The 21,007-nt window shown below is 44.0% G+C and overlaps 7 protein-coding genes across 7 annotated transcripts, besides 4 other annotated features; 1 reads left to right on the forward strand and 6 right to left on the reverse strand.

Annotated features, from left to right (window-relative positions):
* Positions 1-323: 323 nt before the first annotated feature.
* Positions 324-509: a mobile genetic element.
* Positions 510-1,091: 582 nt separating this feature from the next.
* Positions 1,092-1,985: a mobile genetic element.
* TSTA_119020 (uncharacterized protein) lies at positions 1,160-2,261 on the reverse strand (the record flags this gene model as incomplete). The annotated part of the gene is made up of 5 exons (XM_002482085.1): positions 1,160-1,289; positions 1,338-1,369; positions 1,434-1,802; positions 2,099-2,159; positions 2,236-2,261. The coding sequence occupies 5 exons, from the start codon at positions 2,259-2,261 to the stop codon at positions 1,160-1,162; spliced, it is 618 nt and encodes a 205-aa protein (XP_002482130.1).
* A 1,800-nt stretch (positions 2,262-4,061) lies between these two features.
* Positions 4,062-4,577: a mobile genetic element.
* Positions 4,127-4,337, reverse strand: TSTA_119030 (uncharacterized protein; the record flags this gene model as incomplete). Its single annotated transcript, XM_002482086.1, has 2 exons — positions 4,127-4,179; positions 4,202-4,337. The coding sequence occupies 2 exons, from the start codon at positions 4,335-4,337 to the stop codon at positions 4,127-4,129; spliced, it is 189 nt and encodes a 62-aa protein (XP_002482131.1).
* Positions 4,578-6,428: 1,851 nt separating the features above from the next.
* Positions 6,429-9,129, reverse strand: TSTA_119040 (uncharacterized protein; the record flags this gene model as incomplete). Its single annotated transcript, XM_002482087.1, has 6 exons — positions 6,429-7,033; positions 7,208-7,337; positions 7,460-8,078; positions 8,176-8,722; positions 8,783-8,958; positions 8,987-9,129. The coding sequence occupies 6 exons, from the start codon at positions 9,127-9,129 to the stop codon at positions 6,429-6,431; spliced, it is 2,220 nt and encodes a 739-aa protein (XP_002482132.1).
* Positions 9,130-10,278: 1,149 nt separating this feature from the next.
* Positions 10,279-11,311, reverse strand: TSTA_119050 (uncharacterized protein; the record flags this gene model as incomplete). The annotated part of the gene is made up of 4 exons (XM_002482088.1): positions 10,279-10,461; positions 10,501-10,698; positions 10,774-10,904; positions 11,128-11,311. The coding sequence occupies 4 exons, from the start codon at positions 11,309-11,311 to the stop codon at positions 10,279-10,281; spliced, it is 696 nt and encodes a 231-aa protein (XP_002482133.1).
* An 87-nt stretch (positions 11,312-11,398) lies between these two features.
* Positions 11,399-11,803: a mobile genetic element.
* On the reverse strand, positions 11,486-11,806 carry TSTA_119060 (uncharacterized protein; the record flags this gene model as incomplete). The annotated part of the gene is made up of 1 exon (XM_002482089.1): positions 11,486-11,806. A coding segment is annotated over one exon (321 nt), but the record flags the coding sequence as incomplete, so codon positions are not given.
* Positions 11,807-12,572: 766 nt separating this feature from the next.
* Positions 12,573-13,997, reverse strand: TSTA_119070 (ketohexokinase, putative; the record flags this gene model as incomplete). Its single annotated transcript, XM_002482090.1, has 5 exons — positions 13,708-13,997; positions 13,242-13,635; positions 12,967-13,187; positions 12,798-12,908; positions 12,573-12,747 (listed from the first exon to the last, which is right to left on the reverse strand). The coding sequence occupies exons 1-5, from the start codon at positions 13,755-13,757 to the stop codon at positions 12,573-12,575; spliced, it is 951 nt and encodes a 316-aa protein (XP_002482135.1). The 5' UTR covers positions 13,758-13,997.
* A 382-nt stretch (positions 13,998-14,379) lies between these two features.
* Positions 14,380-20,110, forward strand: TSTA_119080 (ABC metal ion transporter, putative; the record flags this gene model as incomplete). Its single annotated transcript, XM_002482091.1, has 7 exons — positions 14,380-14,676; positions 14,760-17,573; positions 17,629-17,778; positions 17,828-18,612; positions 18,658-18,881; positions 18,947-19,038; positions 19,096-20,110. The coding sequence occupies 7 exons, from the start codon at positions 14,380-14,382 to the stop codon at positions 19,357-19,359; spliced, it is 4,626 nt and encodes a 1,541-aa protein (XP_002482136.1). The 3' UTR covers positions 19,360-20,110.
* Between the last annotated feature and the right edge of the window lie 897 nt (positions 20,111-21,007).

Consider the following 21,007-nt stretch of genomic DNA (forward strand, 5'->3'; position numbering starts at 1 on the left):
TTATAAGGTAAAAGAACTTTATCTTCCTGGTCCCTATCCAGTTCAACCAGTGGCTCTTCCTCCCTTGCTGGTCTTTTGCCAAGCGAATGCTGACTGCGTGCTTAGAAAGCTTGAGGACCTTGAGGTAATGCTAAGGATTTATCCTTACCCTCAGCCTTCTTGCTATCACTGATTGGGTCGAAATCATACTTTGTATTCTGAGCTTCAAGCGCTTGCTAAGCACTCTTTTCCTCCCTAACTCTTTGTATCTCTTGTGTTGTAAGATACTTATTCATGAGGAAAAGTTCTTCCAATTCAAGTTCGAACTTTGTTGTGCACATAAATAATATAAGCTCCTTGATGGTTTGGGGTTTCAATGAGCCTCGGCGGTAGTGACAGATATCATGGGCAGAGTTGAATAATTGTTCAACACCAGAGCCACTAGCAGGATTTGTGAGAATGTCCTGGGCAAGGCTTGCAAGGATAGGGTATTTAGACTGATAATCCTTCTAAAATATTTGTGGGTTCATTAGCTGAGTGCCTATACAGACGGAGGTTAGTAGGCAAGATTTAAGAGAATGGGAAGTATAGCTTACTGCTCCCGAGATAACGTGATATCTCGTCATGGGCGGATGTTTGTGGCTGTAGAGATATAGCTAATGTTATGAGTATATCAATATCAGATATTCCACTAGTCAATATCTGGCCTGTTGGTGTTGACTGAATCTCTGAATAGTGTTTCTCATAGGGCATAATATACTCCTCAAGACTCCTGCGGTATCGGACACGCCACTCTGGCTCCTACTTAGAGGTAGAAAAGAATTCTAGCTTATTTTGTGGGGCCAAGATTGTTCTGATAGCATAGAGGTCACCACCAACATAATCAGTCATTCTGTAATATTTAGAAAGCTTGTCTCTTGCCGAGCTCAGAGCAGCCAACTTTCTTCCGCGTGAGCTGTGCTGTACACTTCTCAAGATATGTAAAGAGATAGTTATAAATGGCAAAGACACTATGAATAGTGACTTCTTTTGTCTGGGAGAGAGATGTTGTAAAGGTGAAAAATGGCCTTGTTATTAATAGAAGATAGTTAATCTGCCGCCATTCCTCCAAGATTGGGTTGGCTATATTCAGAGCAGTACTCATCAAAGGTAGACTGTAGCTTCCTAGCCCGGTGGAGCATCAGGAATGTTGAATTCTAGCGTGTGCAAATGTCTTGAATTGGGACAAGCTTTTGTTCTTTGCTCTAAAGATCAAGAAAATTATCATGGCGTTGAGGGCTTCGGTTGATGAAGATTGCAAGCCGTCAAATCTATAAACTTATAAGTGATTGGAAAAGTATGTAATATAGGGATCTTACCTTCTCAAGGGTTTGAATAATCTCCTGATTCTCTGCCTAGGCGCTTTTATCTCTTTCAGTCCATTCCATCTCCTCTCTATAATTTCTTGGGTTTACTTCTATCCAACCAAGAAGCTCGTTCAAGCTCAGTTGAATTACATGGGCTATATATGGTATCTGATTTGGTATTTCAAGTGATTGGAGGGATTTGCTGAGTGAATCTATTAATATTGAGTTGTTAGCTGCATTGTCTGTTGTGACTGTTAAGATCCGAGTTTCAACCTGATGTTCTTCAAGTACTTGTTGAAGAACTGTACTCAAATAAGCCCCAGTATGCGAACTGGAAAGTGGTTCAAAGCCAAGTAAGATCTCGCGGTAATTCCAATCTATATCCAGAAAGTAGCCTGTCACAGCCATAAAAGACTGGCGAAATAGAGATGTCCAATAATCTAGTGCAATAGAAAGCTTTACGCCTTGTGGTAGCTTCTGAAGAAGAGATTTCTGTTGTTCTTGAACCAATTATTGAAGATGATTTTGGATGGTCTTTGCACAAGGTAATATAGGCAGAGAAGAAGCATGTTGCGCTATTTCGATAAGTGCATGAAACTGAGGATGCTCAACAAGCTGGAAAGGTAGCCGTGAAGTGGTAATAAAGGTCACTAGTCTCTCCATCTAAGCTTTTGCGGTGTAGGGCGTTTTCTGAGGAGCACTATGCATCTAGGTAGGATTAGTAGAGATCTAAGGACCATAAAAACGAAATATTGAGATCACACTTAACATACCTCATCTTGTATGAGCCTTTTAATATCCTTTAAGGAGGTACCGATTTCTGACAATTGACCCCTGATAAGTAGTGTTTATTTATAGATGATGTTCCACGGTGGCGGTCTGCAGGGTGGCTCAGGATATGGTTGCACACTTTATATATAACCTTTGGAGACCCATCTTGGATCACAGTAACCTGGTGGAAGTACTGCCAACATTCCGACTGGTGCTTACCCTCGAAAATATTCTGTTTTGTCTGACTCCTATATTCTATTCTGAGCCACTAGGTGACAAAGTCATTATTCACCATCTCTGTCCAAAGGACGTAAATCTTCTTATTTTGAGGGCCAACGTGTTCGAGTGTCTCCGGAAGAGGAAGTAGGGATATGGGCTGAGTAAAGCTGAATTAATATGTACAAGTCGAGTCGGGTGTAAACGGCTGTAGACCATCGGACGGAAGTAACGAGATACTAGTATCATTAGAAATACCACGGGAAGGGGAGTAATTGTTAGAGAACTGGGTGCATTAGCTGTGCGATATTGTGATTAATAGAGCTAGAATAAGAAGATGGTAGTATTAGAAACATACCAATAGGAAATCTTTAAGAACAGGATCATTTATTGTCCTAGGGAGGATTCATGGAATTAGGGGCATGTGGCTTTAAGAAAAAAAGCTACATGAAGTTATGATAGATCTATTCTAACTTGGATAGTGATTGGATAGTAAGCCCCACGATACTGCCGCAGGGTTCGATCAGGTTCGAACCGCAAAGAGCCGGAACGATTTGCGAAGAGAGCCGCCTTTTACATTTGAAGCCTCTCAAGTCTATCAACTGTATATTCAAGGTCACTACAATAGAGAGGCAAGCATGGTCTGGTTTAATTATGGGACATATATCCACATTCGGCAAGTAGCCTTGCTATCAAAAAACTTCATAATATGTTTATATCAGTAGTCAAATATGGTTTTTTTTTCAAGAAGTGTTGATGAAGTTGGTGATATAGAGTTTATATAAATGTTATATCTTCCACGTTATATACGACACCGTCGACACGAATTAACCTCATAGCCTTGAATCATCAACAAAATACTATTAGAAATTATCAGCACTACTTATAAACATTATCTCTGATTTTATAGAATCTATCTGTAAGCAAAAGAAAGAGCTTTAAATCCCAGGGTCGTCTAGGATTCGGCACGGAGCTATGTCGTCGAGATGAGGATATCTAGGCTGTCTAGCCGGAGCCACATGCGAGCGCCTATTGAATCAGAGCATATCTTAAATTAGAGTGTGGATTCAATCAGAGACTTGGATTTTGGTGGAATTTGACAATGTGAATGTAGAGAGATATGAGTACAGACTTACAGGCTGTGCCTGTTACAAGACAACGTTTATTTACGGTAAAAACGTAGAATGAGTCAGCATTTTATGCATCCTAAAAAGAAAACACTTGGCAGAATAATGCATATGCGGTTCTATGTGGTTCAAACCGCGTTTGGACTGCACGGTTCTACGGTGCGGTGCGGTTCAAAAGTCCCGTAACCTCAGAACCGCACCATTCCGAGGCCTAATGGGACTTGCAGGTGGCCCAATGACCCGTGTAGTACGTTAAGTTACAGAATGTTCGTAATTATTCGTAATATTAGTATCACGTGCCATCTCAAATAGACCACACGCTGCGCGTGTGGTCGCGGGCTTGGCGGCACGGGTATATTTATACATGTCTCGCAGCAACACGAGATGCCTCATCATATCATCCCTGTATTTAATGAGTGTCTTCGTAGGCCCAGTAAGTCCCTTCCACTATTGAACAGACTTTCTACTGACACCCCAGAAGCTGATATGGGTAAATAATCTCTTGCAGCAGCCGCCATTCGTGGGTATTCATCACTGTGTCCTCCATGATCCGGAGTCTAGATAATGCGGATTGTGGGCCTATATCTTTGTTCTCTTACATTAGATTATAAGCCGCCACTGCAATTTTATGATTGCCAGCTTTCAACATGAAGAGTATATCACTGATAATTAGATTTAGTATATGTGCTATACAGCGCATATAGCTATCCAGTCCTTGAAATCTTGGAATTTTTCTTTCGCTATTGGCAGAAGAAACCATACTATCAAGCTTCTCTTTAAGATTGTAATATAACTCTGACATTAAAGTCTCGTTATTAGCAGCATTGTCTGCTATAATCGTGAACACTTTATGTTCAATGTTAAGCTCTTCCAAGATCGTCTGAAGTATTTCTGCCATGTTCTCCCCACTGTGAATGCCAGTGAACTCTGTGAAGTTAAGAACTCTCTCTTGGTACTGAAAGTCAGCTGTCAACCAATAGCTGATAACTGTGAATATAACTTTGCAATTCTTGCTAGTCTAAGTATCTAAGGAAAGTGCAATTGTTTGACATGTTTAATCTAGGTCATTAATTAAACATGCTTGATAAAAACCAAATTCTGCATCAATTTAGCGAGTAATTGTTATACGTGATGTAAATAGAAGTGCAATTCCTAGATCCCTAAAGATATTTTGGAATGTTGATGATTTAATGTGTAATAGGAGGTTAATCCGATGGTTAGGCAGGAGGAATTATCAATATGGCAGAAGGTCATTTGTGTGTTCAATCTTCATCGACAAAGGTACTGTTGCTAACATACAGAGACTGAAGCTTGAACGAGGAAAACTACTCTCATTCCAGCAAACCTCCTTCTTATGCATACAGGAGTCGTTGGCAGGAGATCTCATGTTGTACCCCTACTTGGGGGTGGCTTGTCACAGATATCATGTTGTACTGTTTCAGTACTGTTACATAATGTGACGGCCAAGCATGAGGCTATTCAGAAATGTGTACGGTTCGTAGAACCGCTGGTTGGTCGCGGGTAGGGTTAGCTATGAGGGTTGTTCCTGGTCACGTGAGCACGCCACGTTGTTGGATATCTGATACGCTAATCCCATTCTGGACGACCTTACTAATCGGTGAATCCCCGGAAAAACACAATTGCCGATCCCAGGTTTGGCACAATATCGACAGCCCTACTTTTGGATTCAGGATTGCTATTTTGCCACTATATTGTGTATATAAAGAGGATCAAGATGCGTAGCTAGCTGGGTTTTTAGAGAGTGTGCAAATCAGAGTCAATTTATTCCTCACCCAGATTGTACGCTCCTATCAGAGCCTAACCCCGTTCGGACTAGTACCAAAAGATTCCAATACACGTAAAGGGCATCCAGGGATAGCCTCACGTTCATGTTTTCTCCTTTCCTCTCCATGCTTAGTTTTCTCGTGTTTAGCTTCCAATATTATTATGTTGATTGAGCCCTTACACATAATGGCATTAAATGCCATATTCTCTGCGACTATCCATTGCACTAGATTTTGTTCTAAGAGCTTTGCTGCCTGATTCTCTGCTTATCTCTGAAAGGAACTAACAACAGTTAATTATTTTATACTGGAGTTGTTGTCTTCTTGACTATTTCCAGTTCCGCTTGAAAAGATGCTATGTTTATTAAGATGAGATCGTATATTTGATGTTGAGGTTACTCTTGTAGAATCGGTCGTCTTCTAACCATATCGAGTGCAATATATTTCACGATCTTCAATTGGGCCTTTACCTCTCTTTGGCCACCAAAGATTTCCAGGGAGAGATATAATATCAAACTCTGCCTATAATGACTGGTTCTGCAGCCTCTTCTGTGAGCGCTTGGGGTCGTAAAAGATGCTGGATGTCTCAAGTTCGATATTGCTTAACACTTCCTGCTGGGAAATATCTGCTGGTGGAGTCTAGGCTTTTATTAATTGACTTGCAGAGTTGTTAGGAGTAATAAGCTCAATGCTATTATCTAGTTGAATTAGACGAGATTTCTTGGTAATGCGATCTACCAGAGCCACTTCCTCATCACCACCATTATTAAGAGGATGATAATCAATTCTCTGGGAGCGCTGAGGATGCTTGCCTAAAGATGCAGAAGATTTCTCCATAATGTGGAAAGAGAAATAGCTGAAGTGAGTATGTTCAAAGAAAGATAATAGAATGATAAAAAGTAAACACGCGTAGATGAAACGACGCGATATGTTATTACCTAAATAGGATTGGCGGTATTTTACTAACTATACGAATAATTACGAATCGAATACGAATAATAACCTCGAGATTCGTAGTCGAATACGAATAATGTATCATATATACATATCGAATACGAATTAGCAAAATCCTTATTCGTGTGCACCCCTAATAATATCTCCTCTGGGGAGTCGGTTCTGCGAGCTTCGCCAAGATCGCTTTATTTTCCATCTGCAGTTGAACGAAAGAACGCATCGATGCGGAGCGAAGGATAGATAGAGACTGTTCAGTTCCCATTTTCTAAGTGAGGCCGTCGGGAACACAGAAAGAAGTAACACAACAACAGCTTGCTTTGCAGACTTCCGTTGTCGACCAGACGACCTAGTTGGCTATCCACAGAATATGCATGGAGATTAGCGACAGCTTGCCAGCCGATCTCGACCGCAACATGATCTGATTTCTTTTTCCATATCACGTTGCCCTCTGGAACAAGAACTACACGAGCATGGCTATTCACCTGGAGCATAATGAGTTTGTTGCGTAGGCCAACAAGAGTCTCTAGTGACTGGTCAGCATCAATCACCATATCGGGGTACTGGTGAGATCGAATGGAAGAGTGTCCCAATTGAAGGGTGAATCCAATCCTTAGATAGGGAATCTCAATTTCTAATACGGAAGACAAAACGTCGAGCTTGCAGTGCAATTTGGAGGCCCTTTCAATCGGATTTAAGATTGTAGATATCAATTTCGCTGTTTCGCTTCTCAAGCTGACCAACATGATGCCATCTTTCACAAGACACCAACCACGTTGTGTACATCTCTTCAATTTCCAGTGCGAGTCAGACAGCCACCAGGGTTCTTTGGCAGGGCGAAATTCTAGGTATCCGCGATCTAAGTTATACCAATGAGCATAGTTCTCCACGAAGCGATAAGACAAAGACTCCCATCGAAAAACTAGAAGTGGAATCAGGCAGTTGGATGTCATGTAGATAATGTTCTTCCTGTCGTGAATTATCATGCAGCATTGGAAGAAAATCGTGGCTTCCGATGTCCTTTTAAACATACAAGCAAGAGAAGGCCTCTCCGCGTCAAACATACATACACGAATTAATGCTACATGAACACTCTGAGCCATCAAATTGGTTCGATGCTGCTGTTCAGTTGTATTATCTGCCTTCTCTCTTACAATGGCAACCTAACGGAAGGCGACAGCACGAAGGGCTAATAGATGGTTAAGCACAGATCCTGGATTCCTCTAGAGGCGGAAAGAGCTAACACTCTCTAAGTAAGAAATATCAGTGCGCAAAGCTCCTGTACAGACTCCCAGTTCTCTTTGATTCGATCTGCTGAATTTTTGATTTCGGCCAGCAGTGCGGCGACAAATCGATCATCTTTGAGAATGGTATGTCCAGTTCTCAAAATAGAACCCCCAGTCGGGCCAGCCTGATTGATAATCTGTAGAAGGAAGATGCAAGTTTGTACCTTTTTAAAAATGACGGATGGTATGGCTAACTGGCGTAAGATATATTTCCATTGTATATGAATACCAAGTGGCATCATACACAGTGCCCTGTACTCTTCGAGTTTCATATCTTCTGGGTAGGCATGCAGCGAAGCGATGACTGTATTGGGTGGTGGTCCATCACTTCTATTTGCCGGTTGGAGTAGAAACTGCTGTAGCAATGAGCTTAATTGGGGTAACTGATAGGTGCACGGAATTACGGTCATCTCATTCGTAGTTTGAAAATCCACGACGAAACAACAGGCCGTCTCATCGTAATACTGGAAATGCATTCTATTGTCAAGACACACATTATTTCTAGTAACATTGATGATCTTCCTGTCTCGCCTATGTGTCCCAAGGTGAGGTTTATTCTGTAACAGCAGGTTAATTCTTCGAGCACCTTTGATGGGCGTAAAAAAGGGTGAAAGGCCACTGTAGGATTGGGGCCGATATGCAGCTCTTAGATGCTCTTTGACAGAATAGTCAACATGCAGAACGTCAAAGAAAAAATATGATAGTGTCACGCTACCAGGCGAACGGTGGAGGTTTATTCAACTCAAATACGGTGGATTTTGCGTGGAGATGGTTGGAGGACAAAGACCATTCGTGAACCTCAATGCTGATCGACTCCGCCTGCTTCTCATAGACACACTTTCTACATGAGGGGCTGTGGCGAGACTCATGAATATTAAAATGCATATCAATAATATAATCATTGTATGTGCATCCCATCCCACTGAATAGAGCATATAAATCATGGTACTCCTGTTGCTTGCGCTCAAGCTCTAAATGTTTTGCTACTCTTTCGCGTCTGGCGCGCTCTTCGACTGCTGCCAGTAAGTTCTGATGTTCCTGGGACTGTTTAAAGAACCTAACTGGAAAATAAGAGGAGGTGCCGATATCATTGAAAATGCCGGACCCGTAATATCGTACGCGAGATTGACGTTGTTTCATATAAACCTCTGCCTGGGCCAGTCGATCCATCTGTGATTGATGGGGCAACACTAGGGATTCAAATATGTTCATCGAGATACAGGCGTTATACTCTTTTAGCGTCGGATGGAGTTTATCAATACCTTCCAGCCATTAATCTAGACTAGGCAATAAACAATAAATGTCCTTCCTAAAGTCTAAACTTTTCAAGCGGTGCAGATCAATTTTGAGCCTGTTTTGGAACATAATATTGTTCCAAGCTCGTTGGATGGCGTTATTGGCACTTTTAAGGGTATCTTGAACAGCTGGGAACCAGGCAGGAGCATCGGCCAGGTCAAGCTTCCGCGGTCGATGAGCGATTTTAGCCGTCATAATGTAGCTTTGCTCCGTAGGTCTTTTCAGAGCACTCCTTGAGAATCATACTCATGTAATATACCATGAAGTGCTTATAAAAATCTTCCGTTACCCATAATTTCGCACGAAGTCTTTGGCTAATTAGTTGAAGGACTACCTGGATCAGAAGCCACAGAGGGGATCGTCGCCAGGGCATTTTGCTATCGAGCCACAGCACTTCTTCGCGGGTATCCTTGTGGATTTATGAACTCTTAACAACAGTGCACCGAGGCCGCAGAAACGTAGTGAAAAGTTCAGTCATCATAGCTAGGTTGGTTGTATCCCTCTCTTCGTCATGCAATTGGCCAGCCCTTTTTACCTTAGGTTTGGTTCTGGCGACAGACTGGTGGCTCATTCTAGCGAGAGTCTGCGCAATAGTATGCTGCAGGCCTGGTTCTTTGAATGTGTCCCGATTCAACGCAAAAGTTGGGCCAGGGAATTGATGCTGTAGGCGACCCACAGTGGTATTGACTGACTCATTACGAGGCGATAACTCAAACGCCTCCACTTGTATCGTAGTCTTGCTCTTAGTCAATAGAACTGCGGCATTCTGACTTCGAATATGAATAGACAAGAACCCGAAGCTGAGCCTGGGCCCTGCTCCATGCTCTTCCTCGCAAAGCCCTATATTTGGCTCATCCTTTCAGGCTATTTGCGACCTCTTGTTTGTTCTAGCCAATTTTCCTAAAGGCGTCATCCTCAGTTGGTAGCCCTTCACTATCATAAATGGTGATAATCCCACCTGATGAGCCCCGCCGCGGCGAAGTCGATAATTGGCAGCCACTTAGAGCAAATGTCTTGAAAATGGCTTAACGTCCGGTTTCAATCTCTAAGATAGATACCGATTAGCTATTTCATCTGATTACCAGTTTGAGCATGATCTATTGTGTTTATTTCTTTGGGGGAAATAATATAACTTGTACTAGTCTATTACCCAGGTCTATAAAGACTAAGAAGGAAAGTATTCAATGGCCCTTACTTCCCCGTGCATATGCATGTGTGACGAATCGTCACCAACTGCAGTCACTGAGTCACATGCTATATCAAAAATCAATGTGCTTCAAAAAAAGTTGACGTACAGAGCGGTCTACAATCAAGTTCTCACTGGATTCCATATGTTAGATGCAATGCTTCATGAATATTTCAATCAGGTATTCAAGCGATGAACTGCAGCAGCATGATTCTGCCAATGCATCGAGTCTATATATTCCTTTCCATCAGCGTAGAAGTTACAAATTTGATCGTTCAAATGCTTGGGCCGAAAATATCTGAGAAGACTCTGATGCTGAGAGAACTTCTTGCCGCATTAAAAGCAAATTAAGGGTTTCTTAGCGGTCTTGATGTGCTTCTGATCTTGCTCATGTTTTTTCTTCGCAATAAACAGCTTGTCATTCCCCATGTTGTTAAACCTTTTAACTGCTTTCTTATGCGTATCGTCATTACTTGCATTTCGCTTTCGCTTCTGTCGGCCTCGAAGAGGGCCGCCTTCCTAGAAATCACAGTACAATACAATGACTTCTACACTTACATTGCGACGCGGCCATTCTCCTTCAAGTGTCCATACGGTCGGAACAGTCGTCAGCCCTTTCATAGGTCTGACCTGCTGAAGAGGCATGTCATCGTGTGGCAGGTCTTCTTTAGCCGCATCATCTTCCTGTAAGATTGTGTCGTCGAGCTGCCCATTAATATCGATAACTGCTTGTTTTGGTCCAAACTTGCGCCGAACCTAAGCTAAACGCTTGTATCTGAATCTTTGACGAGTATTGAGAACCCGGCTCTGTGCTTAAGCGAGCTCTGAGACAAGCTCGGTGACTTGATTCCGCTCATAGTTATCCTGCAAGAGTTCTAGCTCACTGATGGCCTCTTGAAACTTTGGTTCACCCTTCACAAAAGCCCTTTCTATGTCGTCCAGAAACCGCGGGCGGCATTTATCTTTATTTCGATTGAAGCTATTCAGAGCCCGATCCCAATGCTGATCTGCTTCTAGACCAAAGATTACTTGTTGCATCTGAGTATGATTTCATGGGCGATAATGTTTGAGAAAGGTTGAAGTGTCCGTATGATTCATAATGAGATTACGCTCAGGGTCGCTAACCCATCCTGGCACTTCATGTCAGAAAGCACGGTATCTCGAATTTCAAGCAGAACGACTTACCAGTTTTGTCTAGCAATTTCCCCGTGCCATATCGAAATTGATGATAAAAGAAGACATTTAAGAGACCCATGATGAATGAGATAGATTTGATGGTTCCGTAGAAAACACCATCAGTCATGGGTTGATCACGTATAACACGAGGCTCGCCATCATTCTGTTGAGATATCAAGGTGTTGAAGGCCATTTTGTACGGGGCTTGCAGGTGTCCGGATGACCCGTGGAGTACGTTACATAAGCTTATTCTCTTAGGATTCATTAGTAGATGACTTCAGATTGCTCTAATCTTCGTTTCAATTCCATACTCAATGTGAACCGGACGAAGCGCTTCCCACTAATCGGCTCCACTCTGACTATGTACTATACGAAGGACAATCAGAGGGTTCTGATATTTATCCTGGATATCGGCAAAGCTGGCACATATTTCAAGAAGGAGGGAATGACTTGGAGAAGTCCAAATGTCAACAGTAAGATGGATGTTCGTCTTTGCCGATTGAAGTACTTTTCGCATAGTATCCCGGCTTTGGATGAAGTGTTCAGCAATCCACTCTGTCATTATTGAATCATAAATAGGAATAAACGAGGGCGATTCTCGATTCAGTGCTTTAACGAAAGCATGAGACTCTGGCCATTCTACGCAGGAGAATGGAAGACGTTGTATGATAATAAGATTTAAAAGTGTCTATTTTACGGCATCCTATTGTATCGTCCACCTTAGTATTTCACCCTCAAGACCCTGAACTTCTGCCTTTATTAAAAGCTTTCCATATAGGTTGTGAACCGACATCTCCCCAAGATCTCTTACTGTCGTACAAATGCTGTTCTCCTCCAGACTCCATTAAGTCCCATGGTATCTCCGTAGATAACGTTGCAGCCCTTGGGTTGATACATGGTGTCCCTTTTCATCTTGCGGAGGGCAATACTTACAGAAATACTGTTTTTGGTTCGGATCTTTTTCTCTCTCGTTGCGGTACGACAATGCTTGTGGATTGAAGAGGATAGTCTCGGGATTGGTGTAGAACGACTCGTTGAGATAGAGTGCGTATCAACTTCGATGTTAACGGCGCTCAAAAGAGAAGAAGATGTATTCAGTTTAAGAAAATCATTGTCATTCAGTGTTTCACTATGGTTGGCCATAATGGTTTTGTTTCTCAACTTCTCTCTCCGTAAGGATTCTGAGGAATAATTGCCAAGCCGCGAGTCTGCAGTGGATTCTTACGCTGACGCACGAGCCACTCCGTTCTGATTTGCGCTTTATCGACACCTTAAATTACAGGCTGCAACTTCTGAAATTTGTTTATACCTTATGACTACGGGACTGGTCGAATTTGTCTTTGATCTTTCAGATTGCATTCATGAAATGGTTGGCTACTCACCCTGAAAACCAGAGGCCCCTTTTCGATGCAAAACGCCTTCGCTACTTATCCCTCGGCATAGCCAATTGTCCTTCATTTTAGAAGATGGGTTATACCAATTCCTAGATTTTGAAAACCCTCCTGACAAACCTTTAACCCGGCAAGTTCCGTCGCAAAACGCAGTTTGCGTTCTTGATCCCAGTCATCTTCGTGGCATAGAATACCGAAGAGCATACCAGCAAGAAATGTGTCCCCAGCACCTATAGAGCTGTATATGTGTTACTAATCTCTTCTTCAAACAGATGGTATACCACTCACTCCACGATTTTGGTTTCTTGGACCTCTAATGCAGGCACCGTTATGTAGATGTTGTCAGGCTTTGTTAACAACGAAGCGCCGTCCTTGCCCCATGTACAGCATAGATATTTCCTATATGCGTATGAGTTAGACCCAATCGATGACGGAGTAACACTTAGTTCTATCGTACGCTTTTGTGGCGACATGAGTCTGTGCCTCCAGACATTCCTTCATGGATGTATAGCCACTTCCCTGGGCCCAGCCTTTGGCGTAGAAAACGATATCTGCCTCAGCTACGAGTTTCTCAAGTCCTCTGCGGCGTGGGTTCTCGACCTCAACGCTAATGACTGCGGAAGGATATTTATGCCGTATGTGTAATATGCATTGCAGATTCGCTTCTGGCATTGTTCCCTGTATGCGGATCTATGAGACATGATAACGGGCAGAATCTACAGCAAGCCATACCTCAAAATGAAAGTAGGTCTTTTCCATGTAACCAAGCTTTTCAACTGAAGATGAAAACTCATCAAGAGTCATCTCTGGCAGTCCATTGTAGCTCACGATCGTTCTGCTTCCTGTTCTTTGGCTACTGATTACGTAGGCTGAAGCCGGTTCATCCGAGTCATGGCGATAGATACAAGCATCACAGTTGACATTCGGCCCCAGCGATTGTCTTATAAATCGTGAACTTGCTGATTCAATTGCTGGGAGTACTGATATGAGATTTAATGGCAGCTTCGACTGGGCAACGTCTATTAGTTGCTGTATCACTTCGAGAGAATTGGGGCAATTTCCTCCTCTCCGCCGATACACACTAGAAGCCCGCATCTTTTCGTCCTCCCCAGGATAGTGATCCACACTGAAGGCCATTTTATTGATGTCAGCACGATGTTCCGCCCATGATAATCAGAGAGAGTGCTGGTCACCATGCCTTAAGATCGTATCGACGAAACACACACCAACCATAATTAGGCGTGTCATTGTGAAGAGTCTGCGTCGCTATACAGGCGTATATCAGCAGCGTATCTCCGAGTTGACGACCTATAATTCTCTTCAATAATATACGCGCTTATCGAATATCCCTTGTGTGCGGAGACGTAAATTGTGTGTAAATTGTGGCGGCACAGCCGAAGCTAACTCCGCCGTCGCCAACCCTTATCAAGAGCTGAACTTTGCATATTCGAAATTGGCTCAGATATTATTTATCATATCAACTATCGCAGAGAAACAATATAAGAAGTGAGTCAAAACATTGCTAAGCAGCAGTTAATAATAAGTATACACAGCACCCAAAGGAGAAGTGTCTACCGACATGGCGGAATTCCGGCGTTATCTCCGAGCGCTTGCCCTTTTCAGGACTAGGCTGAGGATACTGCGTCATTACTAATTGGTCAACTTTATTGGCCGTCTTTTCTGAGCTGCTTTCATAATCTCCAACTTCATGACGGAAGAATCTGTTTTCGTATCCGACTATATCAACCACTAACAAAGGTTCGCTGCATCGCTTTTTGCTTTCCGGGATTACCTTTAATTCTCTGATTCTCTCTAGGTAGCCTGTTGGAGTGTACTCTTTTCATCGGGTATACTCTGCTGCCGACGGAAAATGATCGATGGGACGCAGCTCGCCATAGGCAGCGACGGCGGTTCTACAGTCCCCTTCTACACCGCTGCTAATCCGCTACATGCTTCAGCAACCTCACGTCCCCCATTTTGTCGCGATAGCGAAGGATGGGGTCCTATAAACTCGGACATTACTGACCTGACGCCATGCTTCGTTGACGTCCCGATCTCCATCACCGCCATCTGGGGTGTGGTGATGGGCGCGGGAGCTCTATGGTTCTTGCTTAAAAGACGCGAGCCGCAGCACGTCCCAAAGAATTGGCATTTTTATGCTAAGTTGGTAAGCATTATGCTCCCTATTACTCCTTACCTAATGTTATGCGACAAAACGAAAGTTACAAGGCCTAACGATAAAACCTATAGGTTGTTCTGTCGCTTTTAATGGCATTGACGGCCGCTGAGGCATCTCTCCAATTGGACTCGAACCCACGACTTTACATCGGCGACTTTCGATTCTGGGCGAATATTTTGACTTTAGCTTCGCTCGCTGTGATTTTCGCCGTTCAATATCATGAGCACTGGCGTAGTAGGCAACCGAACGGCGTGGTTCTCTTCTATTGGGTGTTCTTCATCATAGCCCGTGGTATCAAGCTACGGTCTCTCGTTGCCCGTGCAGTATTCAGCGATAATCCTCCATACTTCATCATATTTACTATCGGCCTCGGTTTCGCCGTCGTCGAGTTTGTTCTGGAATACCTCGTCCCGAAGAAGCAGAGTGCGTACGATACTTTGGGCAAGGAAGACGAGTGCCCGTTCGAGTATGCTGATATCTTCTCCGTTCTTACTTTCGGTTGGATGACACCAATGATGAAGTACGGTTACAAGAATTTCCTAACTCAGGACGATATGTGGAATCTGCGAGACCGAGATACCACCAAGACAACAGCTGCTCATCTGGAAGATTCATGGGGCATCGAGCTGGAGAAGAAATCACCTTCTTTGTGGATTGCACTTTTCCGGGCATTCGGAGGTCCCTATGTCCGAGGCGCCATTATCAAATGTGGCAGTGACGTTCTTGCTTTCGTGCAACCGCAATTGTTACGTTACTTGATAAGCTTCATAGACTCCTATCGTACTCCTCAGCCGCAGCCTGTTGCTCGAGGTGTTGCTATCGCATTGTCCATGTTCGCGGTTTCAGTCTGCCAAACAGCATGTCTGCATCAATACTTCCAGCGAGCCTTCGAAACCGGTATGCGAGTCAAATCCGCTCTTACCGGTCTGATTTACTCCAAAGCACTCAGATTATCGAATGAAGGCCGTTCGTCCAAGACGACTGGAGATATCGTCAATCATATGGCTATTGATCAGCAGCGATTAGTGGACTTGACCCAGTTCGGTACGCAGCTCTGGTCTGCGCCTTTTCAGATTACTCTTTGCATGGTTTCTCTCTACCAACTAGTCGGTAATAGCATGTGGGCTGGTATTGGAGTCATGATTCTCATGATCCCAATCAATGGCATTATTGCTCGAATGATGAAGACTCTTCAGATCGTACAGATGAAGAACAAAGACTCCAGAACACGCCTTATGACTGAGATCCTTAACAACATGAAAAGCATCAAGTTGTACGCTTGGAACAAGGCTTTTATGGCTAAACTTAGCCACATTCGTAATGATCTCGAGTTAAATACTCTTCGGAAGATTGGAGCAACCCAAGCCGTGGCAAACTTTACTTGGTCGTCAACCCCATTTTTGGTATCTTGCACAACTTTTGCAGTTTTTGTGCTCATTGACGAGCGACCTTTGACTACCGATATTGTTTTCCCAGCATTGACTCTATTCAACTTATTGACTTTCCCACTATCAATTTTGCCAATGGTTATTACCTCGATCATAGAAGCTTCGGTGGCTGTTAAACGTCTCACCGACTATCTCACTTCAGACGAACTTCAGGAGGATGCTGTGCTCTTCCAGGAACCAGTTACGCACAATGGCGACGAATCTGTTCGCATCAGGGATGCATCATTTAGTTGGAACAAGTACCAACCTAACAATGTTTTGGAGAATATCAATCTGAGTGCTCGAAAAGGCGAATTGACCTGTGTCGTTGGCCGTGTAGGCGCGGGAAAGTCGTCGCTTCTCCAAGCTATTCTCGGGGATTTGTGGAAGAGCCAAGGTGAAGTCGTTGTTCGTGGCCGAATCGCGTACGTAGCGCAGCAAGCTTGGGTCATGAATGCCAGTGTGAGAGAAAATATCGTTTTCGGTCATCGCTGGGATCCACATTTCTACGAGCTGACAGTGGAAGCCTGTGCCCTGGTTGACGACTTCAAGACCCTTCCTGATGGCGACCAGACCGAGGTTGGTGAGCGGGGTATATCGCTATCGGGAGGACAAAAGGCTCGACTGACGCTTGCTCGAGCTGTCTACGCACGAGCTGACATCTACCTCCTCGATGATGTCCTTTCTGCTGTAGACTCTCACGTTGGCAGACACATTATCAACAGGGTCCTAGGACCAACGGGTATACTTAACGGCAAGACGCGTATTCTCGCCACCAATGCTATTGCTGTGCTGAGAGAGGCAGACTTTATCACTCTTTTGAGAGATCGTACGTTCCTTGAGAAGGGTACATACGAACAGCTTATGGCAATGAAAGGTGAAGTGGCCAATTTGATCCGCACTATATCTACCGAGGACGATGATGGAAATGATTCGGAAGCCAGCAAAAGCGATACTAAAAGCCCTACCAGCTTTGAGTCAACTACCGCTGATGAGTCCGACCTGTCTGAGATCGAAGAAGCGGATGATGGTCTTGGTGCGCTTGCACCTATCAAACCCGGAGGTGTCAGAAGAACCAGTATGGCTACTTTACGACGTGCGAGTACTGCAAGTTGGCATGGCCCACGTAGAGAAACTACAGACGAAGAGAATGGTCTCAAATCCAAACAGACCAAGGAAAAAGCCGAACAAGGCAAAGTCAAATGGAGCGTTTATGGTGAATATGCGAAAGAAAGCAATCTTTATGCAGTCGCTATCTACTTATTCTTCCTTCTTGCTTCGCAGACAGCACAAGTTGCGGGAGGTTTTTGGTTAAAACGATGGTCTGAAGTCAATGAGATCTCTGGGCGAAACCCAGATGTTGGCAAGTACATTGGAGTTTACTTCGCTTTTGGATTGGGTTCATCTGCTCTTGTAGTTTTGCAGACGTTTATCCTTTGGATTTTTTGCTCCATAGAGGTTCGTCGCAACTCTTCGTTGACCATCTCCGTACGGCAGCTTACATATTTGATAGGCATCTCGAAAGTTCCACGAACGCATGGCATACGCTATTTTCCGGTCGCCGATGAGTTTCTTTGAGACTACTCCTTCTGGTCGGATTCTGAACCGATTTTCAAGTGACATATATCGGGTGGATGAGGTACTTGCACGTACTTTCAACATGGTAAGGGCGTTCCGAGACTGTTCATTGATGATGACTGACACTTTATTAGTTATTTGCCAATGCTGCTCGCGCTATGTTCACCATGGGTGTTATCACCTTCGCGTCACCGGCATTCTTGATCGTTATTCTTCCTCTTGGATTTCTTTACATGTCTTATCAACAGTACTACTTGAGAACTTCTCGAGAGCTCAAGAGGTTGGATAGTGTTAGTCGAAGTCCGATTTTTGCCCACTTCCAGGAATCTCTAGGTGGTATCTCCACGATTCGTGCATACAGACAGGCGAAGCGATTTGCTTTGGAGAATGAATGGCGCATGGACGCTAACAACAGAGCTTACTTCCCCTCTATAAGTGCCAACAGATGGCTTGCTGTGCGATTAGAATTCATAGGGTCTATCGTTATCCTAGCTGCCGCCGTATTTTTTATCGTCTCTGTTGCTACAGGTACTGGCTTGACGGCTGGTATGGTGGGTTTGGCCATGTCATATGCTCTACAAATTACGCAGTCCCTCAACTGGATTGTGCGACAGACGGTCGAAGTTGAAACAAATATTGTGTCCGTCGAACGTGTGCTGGAGTACGCCAACCTGCCTAGCGAGGCTCCGGATGTTATATTCAAGAACAGGCCTACCATCGGTTGGCCAGCACATGGTGGCGTGTCATTTGAGGACTACAGCACTCGCTATCGCCCTGGACTCGACCTTGTTCTCAAGAATATCAATCTCGATATTAAGCCTCGGGAGAAGATTGGCGTCGTTGGTCGGACAGGTGCTGGCAAGAGTTCTCTGACCTTGGCGTTGTTCCGTATCATCGAAGCCGCAGAAGGCAAAATCTGGTAAGATTTTTAAACCAGCTGAGATAGCGTTGACTAACTCTGTAGTATCGATGACTTGGACATCTCAACTATCGGTCTTACTGACCTGCGTGGGCGGCTTGCAATCATCCCTCAAGATCCAGCAATGTTCGAAGGGACTGTTCGAGATAATCTAGACCCCCGCCATGTTCATGATGACACTGAATTATGGAGTGTCCTTAGCCATGCTCGACTGAAGGAGCATGTTGCCAGCATGGAGGGTCAACTGGATGCTGTCATTCAAGAAGGAGGTTGGTCTTCACAACACCCTATAAAATCAGCTTTTCTGGACAGTACTGACGTTCTATGTTTGTAGGATCAAATCTCAGTCAGGGACAGCGGCAACTCGTTTCGCTGGCTCGCGCATTGCTGACGCCAAGTAACATCCTAGTCCTAGATGAAGCAACTGTAAGTTTTGCGTTATCGCCATCCAGAAACCTACCCTTGCTGACATGGATATCACAGGCCGCAGTAGATGTTGAAACTGATGCTCTGCTCCAACAGACGTTGCGTAGCAGCATCTTCAAAGACCGCACCATCATTACAATCGCCCATCGAATCAACACCATTATCGATTCTGATCGCATTGTGGTTTTGGATCGGGGTACCGTCGCAGAATTCGATACACCAACCGAGCTTCTCCGGCGGGGTGGCAAGTTCTATGATCTCGTCAAAGAGGCGAATCTTCTAGATAGTGATGCTGTGGCAAGCATGTTAGGGAAGAAATAGGTAGGGCCATAGCTATGTTTCGGGGAACCGGGACGTATCAATGCTCCCGCCAGAGGGTTCCACGTTGAGTTAGGTTAGGAACCGATCGACAAATCTTCGTGTTCGTCCAACTTCTCTTTTCGATCAGCGCACAAGTTAGGGAAGGCGAACCAAGATCATAGGATATATTTCTTCTTGATGGCCAGAAAAATACTACATTATCACGATACAGACCTCGACATTATTGCATAAAGCCCTGTGCCCGGGGGTTACACAGTCCTTCTCATGTGGCCCCTTGTTATTTTATCTCTTCTACTTTATGCAAAAAAAAGAAAAGAATATTTGTGCTATACTACACTGAGTTTGATATACGAAGCAAAAAGAAAAAGGGTCCCCGGATGGATTTTCCGCCTATTTTGACCGGGGTATATCTGAGTCTGGGCCGCATTACTGACTGTCTGTGCGCGCAAGGACTGTCGTGTTCCACGGCTGTGACACGTTCCTCTACACCAATGGGACTTGGATACTTGAAGATATCGACTTCTTGGCTCATGTTGCCTGGATCTTGATTTATAATACATGAATTATTGCTTCGGAGGGTGCTGATCGAATGCTGATTTGGTATAATTAAGGGGTCTTTTTATAACGAGTTTGGGGCGAGTAGCAGATGGGAGAAAAGCAAGAGGGAGTGAAACTGAAAAAAGTATTTGTATATTTCGATGATCTGTAATTAGCAGCGATACTGTAGTACAATTAATAAATGGTTTGTACTCGATTTCCAGGACTGCGACTGTGCTCATTCATAGTTAACTGCTGAATGGTTAGGTAGCTAGGCGGACTTCTCAACAGTCAGCTGTACCTAATGCTTAGGTACCTCTGATATGCTCATCTATAGAGGGATAATGCCTGCTTGCTATACATCTGCGTACACGAATGCAGCCTCATAACTCTGCGAAGGTAGCAATGCACATTCCTTAATTGTGACTTAGGTACTAGGCGCTATCGCATATTTAGCTGGGCACTTCTTTCTTTCGCATTGACCTGCAGCCTGCGCCAAATGTGTTGAAGGATACATAGACAGCATACCGCTACTTTATAAGGCTGTATACCTGTCTGGCGCGGTGACTATCTTCTTGGAGTCTCAGTGTCCGAAAGGAAAGTACTTATGGTAGGTAATCCGAGTACATTACTATCCACCTACCTATATTTCTAAGGTACTTATCTATGTCTAGGCGGCATTTAGTTAGACATGAGTCTACATATGTACTCGACAATCGAAGCACAAACCAGGATTTACCTGGAGTACGTACATATATTTGGCCGTATCGCATATCCAGGTATATCTGCTTACTATCCCGACCAAGGTAGCTCGAAGTCTTTGAAGTCAGAGGCTTGATCTTGCTAACCGTAATGTACACCTGACAGTCCGATAAATAATACGCTTTAGCATGGTGTGCACTGATAATCGAGTTGTACTTAGGTAGGTAGCAGTACGAGAAGCCTGAAGGGTTGAGACTGCGGTGCACCGGTGAGATCCTGTCAAAAGCCGAAGACAGACATTCGGGATTTTAATAGTTGAGAACACTTCCCAAATCAATGCTACGTACTATTTCGTACTAGATCCAAAGGGAGGCACGGTTTGTCGAAGCCGAAAGTTCTCGGTAGTTAT

The sequence above is a fragment of the Talaromyces stipitatus genome, genomic scaffold (genome assembly GCF_000003125.1).
Source record: "Talaromyces stipitatus ATCC 10500 scf_1105507295555 genomic scaffold, whole genome shotgun sequence".
Taxonomy (NCBI): domain Eukaryota; kingdom Fungi; phylum Ascomycota; class Eurotiomycetes; order Eurotiales; family Trichocomaceae; genus Talaromyces; species Talaromyces stipitatus.